This window comes from Vitis vinifera, chromosome 16, assembly GCF_030704535.1.
Source record: "Vitis vinifera cultivar Pinot Noir 40024 chromosome 16, ASM3070453v1".
NCBI lineage: Eukaryota > Viridiplantae > Streptophyta > Magnoliopsida > Vitales > Vitaceae > Vitis > Vitis vinifera.
In genome coordinates this window covers 14295590-14310663 of record NC_081820.1, presented here as the reverse complement: position 1 = coordinate 14310663, position 15074 = coordinate 14295590, and the positions used below count along the sequence as shown (strand labels likewise).

Here is a 15074-nt window from a genome sequence, read left to right as displayed (position 1 = left end):
CTCATATTTTTCTCTCAAGCTGCCCCTCTGTTTTTCTTTTTCCTCTTTTTAGTTCCCTTCCCCCCTTAAAACCAGTCCTCCAGCTCATTTTATTTATTTATTTTTAATCCCCTCTCAAGCTTTCAACTAACGACCCCCCCCCCCGCTCTCTATCCTTCTCTCCAACTGGTTTTCTTCTCCACCAGCTCTACTGCTTCAACCACCACCATGGCAAGGTGGTCATGTCCAATGCTACGCGTCCCATGCAGCTTGGCTCCTTCGGAAATCGGCCCCCCACTCCAAAAACAAGCTGCCAGCTCTTCCCGGGTTTGAGAAAAAACCCATGGTCCAAGAGGGGTCTACACTATTATAAATCTCTTGATAGTGATGATATTATATGGTGATATAAATATAATGTCATCATTAAAACTTAGATGGTGAGTTCACTAGGAAGTGCAGTATCAATAAGTGACATATGGTCATGGGTTTGAATATTGTTACTAATGATATGATGATATCCTGAATTTACTCAGTATTGGTTGTTGTGGGATGGTCAACACCTCGAGATTTGAACCCCCATGAAGAGTCATAGAAGGTTCCTTAGTTATTAAAAATAAATAAATTAAAACTTAGATGGTGAGTTTTAAATTAATAAATGTTTTATTAAATGCAAAAAATTAAACATTTAATAAACCCAAATAATCCAAAAACTAAATTTTTTTTTGATAAAATATAAAATATTTAAATAAAATTTAGTCTTATTAATAATTAAATAATATATAATTTAAATAATTATATAGTCTAAATTAAAGTATGTGATTAAAAATAAAAATTTATTCAAATCATCTCAAAATCAAATGTAAGATAATCCATCACTATATCTTTTTTAATAAAATAGCAAATACAAAATTACAAAAAATATTTTATTATAATTCATTTTTTATATATTAGGATTTAAATAAATTTAATTTTAGAAACATTAAATAAAATTAAAATCCAGTAAATATTTTATAAAATTTATTTAGTATCCATAATTATCTAATTTTTTATTCAATTGTTTTTTACACACAACATTAATTCCTTAGAAGGTAAACTTGCGTTTTGTTATTTTATTGTTTTAATTTCAACTTTTTAAAATTATTAAATAAATATAAGTAAATTATTATTGTTAAAACTTGATATCAAGCTCTATCATAACAAAGGGTACCTAATGTATCTGTATAATTACTTTGATAATGTTATCATTTAGATTCGAACTTTCTCTTGCCTATAAGATTTAAAAAAAAAAAAGCCTAAGAAGATTTGTATACATCTAACCTGATTTGGGTATAAGGAATAGAAGGATTCAAGTTTTCCTACATTAACTAGTACAAAAGGCCTCATATAATAATAAATGTATAAATAAATAAATAATTTATTAAATAGCGATAGATATAGATGGATCTAAGTAATGACTTTTTAAGAGAGGAAAAATTATATTGTTCTAAAATATATATTTTTTAATTAAATTATTATAAGTGTTTTTAAAAGAGAATTATTATCTAAATCAATTTTTTAGATTGTTTTATAGGTTTGCATTTTTTTTAAGAAATAAAAAAATTAATCGTCTCTTTTTTCAACCAAAAATTTGGATAATAGTATTTGACTTTTTTAGTTAAAACTATTTTAATTAAATTATGATAATTTTTTTTTCCAAAGAGAAACATTTTCTAACTCAATATATTAATTATTTTGACAATATTTTTAAGTTTAGTATACTAATGATTAATTAATATATAATTATTTTTGAAATTTTATGTTTCCATCTCTTCTCCTCTTCCTTCGCAGTAGGTTTATGTGAGAGCGGTCCTTTGTCTTCACGCCTCTCCTCAAAAGCAGAAGTCTTCTCGAAACGAAGTCGTTTGACAACAGAGTCGCCTGCTCCAACTCCAGCCAGTACTGCTGCGGAGACTATTACCAAATCACTGTGCCCAAAGGTGAGTTTCTTCAGTGGTCCATCTGAAATGTTATTTGTTGACGAAAAACAGCTCATTTTTGACGAATTTCCTAAACGAATTGCTGTGTTGGATATTGCCATCTTCGTGTTTGAAGAAATGCTTCATAGAGATGTTCTGGGTTCATTCTCCAATGCTGCTTTGGAATGCTGGAATAAAGAATGGTCGAATGGGAAATCAATTCCATTTCATGTTCATTAGCTTGTTTGGATTGTTTTTAAGAATGGCAATAGGAATAAAAAATTCATTGTTATGAAAGCAAATCCTAGGATTTTGATTCCCCTTCATTCCCATCCTATTGCCATTCTTATTCCCACATGCCAAAAGTATCCTGATAATTTATCTATTTATGGGAATTGCTGTGAGAACAAAACCCACAAACCCCATTGTATATTAAACAGGAAATGAGAACAATCATGTTGTTTTCTACTTTCTGCTACAACCTTGCATTGGTGAGCGTTAGGCTTGATGAGAGGCTCTAAAACATTCCAGGACTGCAATAATCACTCAATCACAGCCAATTGGGCAAAATGGATTGGATAAATTCTGGTTAGTAGATGCAAAAAGGGCCACTCAGACAGCAGCAACATGTATTACAAATACATAATAGATCAACCCTGCTTGAATTTATAGCGCATGCAGCAAGCCTCGTTTAGAAAAGTGGGATGTAAGACATGCACAATGGAAGGCCACAGATACTGCCAACAGCTCGTCCATTGCAAGAACTTCTTCCTCTACATGTAGGAAGGGGCTGTCATAAGCAATATCGTGTTCTTTATCTTTCATAATAATTTAAATGGGAAAGAAAGGTAACAACCAGAAGGGAAATTCAGGATGTCCAGTTCCTTTAGTTATAAAAGAACAAGTTTTTGTCTTGTTCAGTAGTAATGAAGGGAAAATAATAATTTATAGCTTGTCTTTTTGGGGCAGATTTTCCTTTTCCCATGAAATGATTGAATTTATGCTTGTTAGTTGGAAGAAACCATGATTATTGAAAGTGTACATCTATCATTTCAAGTTTCTTTTTTTGTAAAAAGATGAAATATTTCATTTTGTAATGGTCTTTTGTTCTCTAGAATTTTTTATGCTTGGAAGAAAGACAAGCAAAATGACGCCTATATATTTGAACTCTCAAATTATAACCTGAATCCTTACTTTGCATTATATTCACTTGGTTGGTTATAGCTAAGGGTTGAATCCAAACTTGCATCTTAGTTAGCTTGCTTGATTTCCTTGGTTTTAAGGATGTGGGAAAAAGGCTGGGTGAACATAAAGGCTCTTGGATTTCCTAGTACTTGGTTTTCTTCTTGCTTCTTTTTCCCTAATAGCATTTGATTTGACCATCATAGTTTGATTTCTTCTTTTGTTTATAAACATTTACGTGAATTAACTTAAAAGTATCATATCCAGTTTTTTAAAGGATAATTGAAATTGTGTTATGTGCAGTAAATCTATGACTAAACTTTGCCTGGCATGTTTATAGTTGTGTTTTGAAGATGGCAGATCCAATTAAAACAAGATGTTTTGTTGATTATGCTAGTGGTAGTGGTGAGTGGTGGTGGCCTGGCACAGGTGGTGACTATGAGGGAAATAGTAGAAGGAATTTGTTGAAATACATTTTTAATCAGCTTTCATGAATGGTTCTGCATTAAATTATTTATCATATATTGTTAGCAGATAATACCTATCAATATATATATATATATATTGTTAGCAGATAATGATAATTTTTTAAATTAGCATTGGAAAAAATGAGCAGCATGTGGACAATTAGGAAAAAAAATGCTTCAAATAGGAATGAACTATAGTGTTGTGAAGAGGAAATGATTCACAAAAAGGGTTTTTTGCATTAATTAGTAGGGCCATTTAATAGAAGTGAAGGACACCTTTAAACAATGGCATTTTGGGAATAAGCAGAGGGAAGTGAGAGGACATATGGTGAAGTTACATTTGGCATTATAATTGTACAGATGTCAAGTTGCTGTTTTAACTAGCATGTTTTAAATGTTTAAGTGATTTTAAATATTTTGGAACTCACTTCAACCAATGAATTTTGCTGTTTGATACTAAAAACGGAATTGGAAGCATGAATGCACCAATGTAAATCTATAATTAGTATCTCAAATAATTTGCTCAGTTATTTTTTGACACTGCTGAAGATTACTACTGATTTTACGTCTTGTTTTTTATAGTGATAACATAGGGGTATTTTTTGTTTTTAACTTTGCTTCTACTTTTCTTAGGATATGTGTGTTTGTGTGTGCACATATGTGTGCTTGTGTAATTTTTAGTTGCTAGTAGATCTCCCTTTTGAGTGCATCAATGTATGATCTCAAGTCTCAATAAATTGTTCATTTCACCATGTGAGGATTAGACAGTTGATCTGATGTACTTATTTTTGGTTATTTTAGTTTAAACCCCTAATCTAAGTTAATGCTTCCTGTTTATATAACCACAAAGAGGCCTAGGCAATGGCAGAACAACAACCATCAAGGTTACAGATATACTCTACATCTAGTACTGGAGTTTCCCCTTTCTGGAGAGGTCTCTTTTTGACTCCCATCTCATTGTATATATACCATGCATATCTGTATGTTTTTTCATTTTAGATGTGTTTTTCTTTGGCAGAGAAGTATGAAAGGGAGGCTAAGAAGTATTGGGATGTCTTCTACAAGCGACATCAAGACAGAGTCAGCTTCCGTTATCACTCTGAATTTTCTAATTATAGCTATTTCTAAAGGAAGTAGCAGTAGCAGTAGCAGTCTTTGGTGCCATTTCCTGCACATTAGGTGGCAGTTTGGAAAGCCCCTAATATTAGGATCCACTTCTTATGTTGTTCTTAGTTAATATATAATGATTTGGGGTCAGAATTTCTCTAAGTGACACTCAATGCAATGAATTTTAAACCAACTTTGAGTTGATTTTTATCTTGTATCGGAGGGGTGTGTGAACCAAAGTTGGCTTACATCCTGAAATTCCCAAACAGTGTCTAGTTCTTGTTTTGATCTATGTTCCAATAATTTTAGTGGTGATGATAATGATTGTGGCTATTTTATATTTTTTGTGCAGTTTTTTAAGGACCGACACTACTTGGACAAGGAGTGGGGCCACTATTTCTCTGTGAGTCCAAATTGACAATGAGAGTATTTTAGTTTTGATTTGTAGACTTTATCAATCCCTTAAAATGATTTTAGTGGACTACTTTTTTCATATGTTTGAATGTTTATTGTTTTGGAATTTTCAGGGAGCAGGAAGAAAAGTGATTCTGGAGGTAAATTACTTCATTTCCTCTTTCATGCCTGCCTTTTATTATGTTCTTTGAATGCATGAAAGCCTGCCTTTTGTTTGTTTGAATTGTAAAGTGGCTACTTATAATTGTATGTATCAATCACATCAAATAATGACTTGATTACGATCTTGATCAGCAGGCAGTGTTGATGGTATTATATATTTGCATGATTATGCATTGCTATGATTTGGGTCAATTGAGCTGAATTACAATGTGAGAAGTCCATTACTCACCTCCCAATTTCTTTAATTCTGGTTTGGATTTGATGGGTTATTGCTATAATCATATTATATAATCTCCTTTTTATTTTTTTTCTGAGGGAGATGTCCTCTTTATTGTTGATGACAATCATGTGATGAAGGACTTCATATCCGTTTGGATTTGGTTGAAGGCCCCTCTGAAAGAAAAAAAGAAAAAAGAAAAGAAGAAAATAAAAAAAAGGAAAAGAAGGGGGCCCAAAAAAAAAAAAAGAATTAGTATTCATGCTTTGCCTTCAATTAATAGTTCATTTTAGTTGAATGGCTTAAAATCATAGCTTCTAGAGTCCATATCTGTTTCTTTGGGACCATCACCCAGAGAATGATCCAGTTGTATTTTTCTTCCATTATTTTTTTTTCACATGATATAGATGAGTATTTTTCATCGTAACTTTTATGATGCGATTCACCATTTTTAGTTTTTATATCCTTCACTGGAGTTCCTTAAAATGCTTCTTTTATTAAGTTGGTACAATACTGGATTACTGATAACTGTTGCTGATAAGCAGGTTGGCTGTGGAGCTGGAAATACCATCTTTCCTTTAGTTGCTACCTATCCAGATATTTTTGTTCATGCTTGTGATTTCTCACCACGTGCCGTTGACTTGGTTAAGGTTTCATTTTATTTCCTTCTTTTCTTTTTAATATGTACTTTTTATTGCTGATTCATTGTGGGACAGTTATGATCTCATGCATTTGAAAATTTTACACTTAACATAACATGAGTCTAGTATAGCAGAGTTATTGAATTGCATGTTCTGAAATTCTAGATTAAGAAATACTGAAAATAAAGTTGATCAGCCATATGACTTAAATTTTCTAATGTTAAGTGTTGTCCCAATGCACCATAGTTGCATGTTAACTGCTTCAAATTCTACGATAGAAGACATTAAAATCTTGCTGATCAAAGTAGAAACAGAATCATTTTAATCCATTTTGACATTTCACGTGCAGAGCATGAACTTTTTTTTTTTTTAATTAGAAACAAGAGAAGTAGATGTTTATATTAATGAAAGCATGAGAAGGATGAGGAATCCTCCCCACGATTACAAAAAAACCTGATCCTAATAAGGATGGCCTCCTCTACTATACAAGGAATCTTTACACAAGGATCTCCACATCCTTTTGCAGAGTATAAACTTTTCAACCTATCCTTTTTTAAGTTGTTGAATCCCATTTTTCCCATTATTTTCGTATAGTTACAGGTAAACGATTTGCGTGGGAGAGTGTATTCAGTAACACAGTAGTGCTACAATTTATATTTCTACATGCATACTTCTATTGGTGTTACTGTAATGAAAGGAGCTAAATGCAAATTATTGGAGCTAAAGTCATCCTCATAGCTCTTAAACCGGCAAGGGATTTGGGAAGGAGGTTGGAGGAGGATGAGGGGAGTGCTTTGGAGTCATGGATGAGTAGTAGTTCGTCACTTTTTGCCGTTGCCTGGGAATGCCTATTGAGGGATTTGAGGGGGAGATCTTGTTGCTTTTGAAAAGGATGAAAGAAAGGAAAGAGCTCAAGGGTAATTTGGCTGGAAAAAGAAGGAAAGTCCAGAAGATCTCAAGATTTGAGAGGGAATTGAAAAAACTAGAGTGTTCATGAAGCTAAGGTCCTTTAGAGTAGAGAGGGGTGCGGGGAAAATATAGGTTGCTTTATGAAGCTAAGAATTTTATCGTGAAACGTAAGAGGGGCCAATGATAGTGATAAGACAAAAGTGATTAAGGCGTTGATTAAGTCTCACAAGGTGGATTTAGTATGCTTGCAGGAGACTAAGATGCAGGAGATGTCGAAAAGGATAGTCCGGAGCCTTGGAGTGGGTAGAGGCTTAAAATGGGGGGCTATTAATTCGAGGGGAGCCTTCGGTGGTGTGTTGGTGTTTTGGGACAATAGGGTGTTACAATTGTTGGAAGTGGAAGGGGGATTTTCTCAGTCTCATGCCGGTTTAAGAACTATGAAGATGACTTTTGTTGGAATTTTATAGGGGTTTATGGTCCTACTCTGAAAAAGGAGAGGGAAGTTTTTTGGGGTGAGCTAAGTGCTATAAGAGGGCTGTGGGCAGGCCCTGGTGTGTGGCAGGCGATTTTAATGTAGTTAGGTTTCCTATGGAGTGTAGCAAGGGAGGCAGATTAACCTCTTCAAAGAGGAGATTCTTTGAGATTATCGAGGATTTAGAGCTAAGGGACCTACACCTCTTCAAGGAGGGCCTTGCACTTGGCGGGGGGGGGGGGTGGTTGAATAATCAGTCTAATTCTAGGCTCAATTGGTTTTTGGTCTATGTGGTTGAAGGAGGAAAGCTTCAAGGATAAGTTATAGGCTTGGTGGAAGAGTCTCAATTTTAGTGGGTTTGCTAGTTTTGTTTTGGCTGCAAAGTTGAAAGCCTTGAAGCCATTACTAAGAAACTGAAATAGGAATGTCTTTGGTAAAGTTGAATTTAATAAGGTTTTGGCTTTGAATCAGGTGGACTTTTGAGACAAAGTAGAGGTAGCTCGACCACTTGCTGTTCATGAGTTGGAAGCTAGGAGAGGTGCAAAGGAGGATTTTAAAAAAAGGGTTCTCCTAGAAGAAATTTCTTGGAGGCAGAAATCAAGGGAAGTGTGGCTAAAAGAGGGGGGATAGAAACATTATATTTTTCCACACGATGACTAATGCACACAGGAGTAGGAATTCAATGGCTCGAAAATCAATGGCACTTGGTTAACAAAGGAGAATGAGATCAAAGGAGCAGTGAATGAGTTTAAGTTTCTGCTGTCTACTGTAGGAGGGTGCAGGCTTGATATTAGTGGCCTGTTTTTTGCTTGGTTGGAGGAGCCTTTTTTTGGGCAGGAGGTTTTTGAGGCTCTTAAGGGCTTTAGTGGGGACAAAGCGCCTGGGTCTGATGGTTTTTCTATGGCTTTCTGGCAATCCTCTTGGGGGTTTGTGAAGGAGGAGGTCATGGGGTTTTTCAAGGAGTTTCATGACCACAATTGCTTTGTTAAAAGTCTGAATGTAACTTTCCTAGTTTTGATCCCAAAAAAAGGGGGAGTGGAAGATTTAAGGGACTTCAGGCCAATTAGTTTGGTAGGAGGACTATACAAGTGGCTGACTAAAGTGCTAGCCAATAGGTTAAAGCTAATGGTGGGTAAGGTGGTTTCCAAGGCCCAAAATGCCTTTGTGGAGGGTAGACAAATCCTAGATGCTGTCCTTGTTGCTAATGAAGTCTTAGATTTGATTTTGAAGAGCAATGAGGGGGCGGTGATGTGCAAGTTTGATATAGAGAAGGCGTATGATCATGTGGGTTGGTCCTTCTTGCTTTCAGTTATGGGTATGATGGGTTTCGAGGAGAAATGGCTTCGGTGGGTGTAGTGGCACATCTCTATAGCTAGTTTTTCTGTTTTGGTTAATAGGACTTCCTCAAGTTTCTTCCAAAGTTCTAAGGGTTTAAGGTAGGGGGACCCACTCTCATCTTACTTATTTGTGATTGCTATGGAGGCACTTAGCTGCCTTCCAAGGAGAGTTGTAAATGGGGGTTTTTTGTCGACCTGTAAGGTGAGGGGTAGAGGTGGTGAAGGGGCTTAGGTGTCCCACTTATTGTTCACCGTTGGCACTTTGGTTTTCTATGGGGGCTTCTCAGGATCAGATGACATATTTAAGTTGGACGCTAATGTGGTTTGAGGCCATTTCAAGGTTGAGAATTAATTTGGATAAAAGTTAGTTAATCCTAGTGGGATGTGTGGAAAATGCGGAGGCTTTGGTTGCAAAACTTGGTTGTAAGGTTGGGAGTCTCCCCTCCTCTTATTTGGGATTGCTATTGGTGCTTCTTTTAAGTCCGTGGCTGCCTGGGATGGAGTTGAGGAGAGGTTTCAAAAGAGATTGGCATTGTGGAAGAGACAAAACATCTCCAAAGGAGGGAGGATTACCTTGATTTGGAGTACTTTGGCTAGCTTGCCCCATTTATTTCATGTCTGTACTTACTTTACCTAGGACGGTCAAATTACGGTTAGAGCAGATTCAGAGGGATTTTTTGTGGGGAGGTGGGGCTCTTGAGCGGAAAACCTCATCTTGTAAGATGGGTGTCTCTTTGCTTAGACAAAAGAAAAGGGGGTTTGGGGGTGAAGTGTCGTTCTTCTCTTAATTAGACACTTTTGTGCAAATGGAGTTGGAGGTTTGCAAATGAGAGAGGGGCCTTTTGGAATCAAGTGATAAGGGGAAAGTATGGGGAGGAGCAAGGGGGGTTGGTGTTCCAAGGAAGTGAGGGAGGGGTATGGTGTGGGGTTGTGGAAAACAATTAGGAGGGAGTGACATGTTGTAAGTAGTAGACTCCACTTTGTGATGGGCAGTGGATAGAGGGTGAAATTTTGGAAGGATAGATGGTGTGGGGCTTCACCTTTTTCTGTTGCTTTTCCTTCTTTATTTGCTCTAGTTGCTTCCAAGGACGCCTGGATGAAAGATGTTTGGAGTTTCACTAAGGGAAGGGGGAGTTGGAGTCCGCTTTTCTCTAGATCCTTAAATGATTGGGAGATGGATGAGGTGCACAGGTTTTTATTGGGCCTTAATGGAAGAGTGTTCAGTGGGATGTGGAAGATAGGGTGCTTTGGATGGAGACTAAATGTGGGAAGTTCTCTATTAAGTCTCTCTACAAAGCCCTAGAATCAGGCCCTTTAGTCTCTTTCCCATTGAATGTCATTTGGAAATCCTGTGTGCAACCCAAAGTGAGTTTTTTTTGGGTGGGAAGCAACTTGGGGTAAAGCTCTTACTTTGGACCAACTTCAGAAAAGAGGATGACCTTTAGCGAATAGATGCTACCTTTGCCAAATGCATGAGGAATGGATAGATCACATCCTCCTTCATTGTGCCAAGACAAGGACTCTTTGGGTGTTGTTTTTTGGGGTGCAGTGGGTGCTGCCAGCCTCAGTTAAGACGACGCTCTTGGGTTGGAACGGGTCCTTTGTGGAAAAAAGAGAAGGGAAGTTTGGAGAGCTGACCCATTATGTATTTTTTGGACGGTTTGGAAGGCAAGGAACAGAATTGCATTTGAAGATGATGTGCTGTCCATCCAAAGTCTTAAGAGTTCTTTTGTTTATTTTCTTTGGTCAGAGACGAAATTGTTCATACAAAATGGTCCTTCGACTTTAGTCGGTTTCATTGAATGGGTAGGATCTCGGTGAGGGTGGTTTTTTTGCTCCTCCGCTTTTGACAGCTGTTTTTTGTCCCAACTAGGAAGGGGGTGCATCCTTTTTTGTATATTTTGAGTCATTGCTTTAGTGTTTCTTTTCAATACAGTTTCTTCTCTTTTACTTATCAAAAAAAAAAAAAATATGCATTTTCTGTTTAAAGGAAGGATTGCATGCATCAACATACTGTAATTGGATAAAGCACAGAAAAGTAAGAAAGAAAGGTAGGGAAAAGGACTACCTTGCTTATGCATTCGTCCATATATTTTTTTTTTTGATACGTAAATCGAAATATATTAAGCAAAAAAGGCCAATAGCCACACAGTATACAGGAGATATACAAGGCGACTATAACCTCTCAACAAAAAAACAAAAGAGACCAAGAAGACCTCACCCCCCCTAGGTGGATGCTAGCCACTCTAAAAAACCTAGAAGGGATAGAGAATCCTCTCCAATATCCAATCTAGACCAACCCCACAAGTTACAAACAAAAAAATTCTTTAACTTCTGAATATGTAGCTCACCCCCCTTAAAGGCTAATCTATTCCTTTCTTTCCAAACCGTCCAAAATATACATAACGGGATGGATTTCCAAATTTTTTTCCTTTTTTTCCCCACAAAAGAACCTCTCCAGCTCAATAGGACCTCCTTTACAGTTTCTGGAAAGACCCACTTTACACCTACAAGCCCAAGGACTAATTCCCAAAGGGCTCTAACCACTGTACAGTGAATAAGGATATGATTTACAGATTCTTCTGCACAACCACACAAAAAACAGCAATTCGGAAGATGCCATCCTCTTCTTTGGAGTCTATCAAGCGTTAACACCTTCTCCCACGATGCCTCCCACGCAAAGAAAGCGACTTTGGTAGGAACACTATTCACCCAAATGCTTTTTTCCGGGAAAACAATGTCACTGGGATTGACTAAACCACTGTACGCCATCTTGACTTTATATCTACCGCTTTTTCCTCCCTTCCAAGAGATTGAATCTTCCTCCAAAGCCGGCCTAAGCCCTCTCAACTTAAGGAGCAGATCTCCTACCATGCCCATCTCCCAGTCATTAAAATTCCTCAAGAATCTTAGGTTCCAACCTCCTTGATCAGAATTCTGGTCCCACATCTCCTCCACCGTAGCATTCCTGTCAACAGCCAAGGCAAAGAGGTGCGGAAAAGATTGAGACAACGCTGTACCCGCACACCACACATCAGTCCAGAATCTGATCTTATTGCCCTTCCCCACCCTAAACTCTAGGCTGTCCCAGCACCATTCATTTTCCTTCATAATCTCCTTCTACACCCCTACTCCAAACGCCCCATTAGGTTTTTTAGACCTCCACCCGTATTCTTCTTGCCCAAACTTTGCCCAAATCACCTGCTTCCATAGGTTCTCTCTTTCACATGCGTATCTCCATATCCATTTACCAAGCAAAGCTTTGTTCATAAGGCCCAGCCTCCTCAAACCCAGCCCACCCCTCCCTTTGTCCCCACACACTATCTCCCATTTCACCAAGTGTGCTTTCCTCTCCATATTTCCCCCTCCCCATAGGAAGTCTCTTTGTAATTTTTCTAGCCTTCTAACAACTATATTGGGCATCCGGAATAGAGACATTTGGTAAATGGGTATGCTGGCCATGGTGCTTTTAATCAGAGTGATTCTCCCACCTTTGGAGATGTATTGCCTTTTCCATAACGCGAGTCTTCTCCTCACTCTTTCTTCCACCCCGTCCCACATCGAAGAGGCCCTATTAGGAGCCCCTAAAGGTAGGCCCAAGTACTGGGATGGCAAAGATCCCACACGACACCCTACCTCCGCTGCCAGCTCCTCAATATCATCCACCTCACCCACCGGGATGATTTCGCTTTTGCTCAAATTAATCTTTAACCCCGAAGCAGCTTCAAACCAGAAGAGAACCCAACTTAAGTGACTCAGGTGCTCTTTGTTGGCCTCACAGAAAATAATTGTATCATCAGCAAAAAATAAATGAGAAATATTCAAAGCACTCTCTCCGCCTTCCCGAATGCTACACCCTGATAGGAAACCCCCTTCCACAGCTCTCCTCAGAAGGATACCCAACACTTCCATGCCCATGACGAAGAGGTAAGGAGATAGAGGATCTCCTTGGCGGAGCCCCTTAGTACTCGGAAAGAAACCAGTAGGAACCCCATTCACTAAGACAGAGAATCTTGCTGAAGATATACAACTCCACATCCAACCCAACCATTTTTGCCCAAAGCCCATTTTTTGAAGAACTTTCATTAAGAACTACCAATTCAAGCTGTCATAGGCTTTCTCAATGTCCAATTTGCAAATGACCCCCTTCTCTTTTCTTTTTTGCCACGAGTCTATCACATCATTTGCAATTAGGGAGGCATCAAGAATCTGTCTACCCATCACAAAGGCATTTTGAGCAGGGGAGACCACTTTCCCAATCACTTTTTTCAGCCTATTAGCCAGTACTTTAGCCAATAATTTATACAACCCCCCCAAGAGACTAATAGGTCTAAAATCCCCAATATCTTCAGCCCCACCTTTCTTAGGAATCAGGACCAAGAATGTATTATTTAGGCTCTTGAGAAACGTTTTCTGCTCATGGAACTCCTTGAACATTGCCAAGATCTCCTCTTTAACAAAACCCCAACAACTTTGCCAAAAAGCTACTGTAAAGCCATCCGGCCCCGGGGCTTTATCCCCATTCATCTCCAACAATGCTGAATGAACCTCCTCCTCAGAAAAAGGGGATTCCAAATTTTCTGCATCTTGTTGACTGATCTGGTCTAAGCACAGCCTCCCAATATCAGCCTGCCACCCCGCTTCTTTTGAAAGCAGCTTCTGATATGCATTTGCCACTCCATCCCTCACTTCCTGCTCCTCCGAAAGGCTCACCCCATCAATTTTAATTCTGTCCAGATAATTATTCCTACGATTTGCATTTGCTATACGGTGAAAATAACCCGTATTTCTGTCCCCTTCCCTTAGCCAGATCTCCCGTGATAATTGTCTCCAATGTGTTTCCTCCAAAAGCACCCATTTTTGATAATTTACCTTGGCTTCATTTTTTAATTCTGTTTCCTCCATTGACAGAATTCTTTCACTTTCTACACGGTCCCAAAATTCCACTTGTTGCAGGGCTGCCGCTTTATTACATCCCAGATTCCCGAACACCTCCTTGTTCCAAACTTTTAATTTCTGTTTAATTTCCTTCAACTTAGTAGCCAATCTGTAACTAGCACTGCCTCTCACCTCAATCTCCCACCACCATCTTCGAATCATATCTTGGAAGCCCTCCACCTTAAGCCACATATTCTCAAATCTAAAGGGAGAGGGGCCTCTTCTCAGACCTCCTCCCTCTAGTGAGACCGGGAAGTGATCAGATAAAGGCCGAGGCAGTCTACTCTGTAAAACGCTACTAAACTGATCCAGCCAGCTGGTATTCACCAAAAACCTATCCAATCTAGCCCAAGACTGATTGTTAGGTCCCCCACTCCAAGTAAACACTCCCCCTTGCATAGGAATATCCCTCAGCCCTAATTCATCAGCAACCTGGGCAAATCTCCTCATAGCTGAAGATATTCTCCCCTGTCTACTCCTTTCCCTTTGGAACAAGGTGATGTTAAAGTCACCTCTTACACACCACGGATCTTCCCAGAGGCCTCTGATCGCCCCAATTTCTTCCCACAGCCACTCCCTTTCCTCTTTAGTGAAAGGTCCATAAACTCCCGTGAACACCCAAACCATCCCATTATCCACATTTTTGAATCTGCAGGATAAAGAGAATTGGCCCTCCTCCCAATCCATAATCTCCAATGTCCTTTTGTCCCAACATATCAGAATTCCTCCCGCAGTCCCGCTTGCATCCAGGGCCCTCCAATCCAAAAATCTTCCCGACCCTAGACTTCTTGCCACCCCCTCCGACATTGATTGGATTTTTGTTTCCTGGATACACATTAGATCTACCCTCTGATTCCTTATAAATGTCTTAATGATTTTCCTTTTCTCCTTTTCATTCACCCTCCTCACATTCCAGCTCAGCAATTTTAGCTTCATTGTAGCACTGAAAGATGGCACCCTTTACCCTTTGGTGGGTCTTTCTGCTTCCTTCCCTTCTCATAATTCACTGAGCACTCCAACCTCTTCAATTCCCTTTCAAACTTGGACTTTTCTAGCAGCACCTTATCATGTATTCTCTCCCTTCTTTTTCTGATTTTAATCAAAAAGTCCAGGATTTCCTTTTCTAAACCCTCAGTCGAAAATCCCAAGAAGTGACTGAATTTTGCCAAGCTGCTTTCCTCCCATCTCTCCTCCTTCTCTCCCCTTTCAGCTTGAGGGTCGTTCAACCCTGAACCCCACTCCTCATCCCTATACATAGTGCTACCGCCATTATTCTCTACCAACGCCCAGCATC

The 15074-nt window shown here is 38.5% G+C and overlaps 1 protein-coding gene across 1 annotated transcript in view; it reads left to right on the top strand.

The window, feature by feature from the left end:
- Nucleotides 1–1784: 1784 nt before the first annotated feature.
- The window catches only part of LOC100258883 (uncharacterized), a 36102-nt gene continuing 22812 nt past the window's right edge, over nt 1785–15074 (top strand). The window contains exons 1-6 of the mRNA XM_019226293.2: nt 1785–1955; nt 4436–4517; nt 4602–4663; nt 5043–5093; nt 5218–5244; nt 6029–6133. Of these exons, the coding sequence (XP_019081838.1) occupies nt 4445–4517; nt 4602–4663; nt 5043–5093; nt 5218–5244; nt 6029–6133 (318 nt within the window). The 5' untranslated portion in view covers nt 1785–1955; nt 4436–4444. The remainder of the gene's footprint in view (nt 1956–4435; nt 4518–4601; nt 4664–5042; nt 5094–5217; nt 5245–6028; nt 6134–15074) is intronic.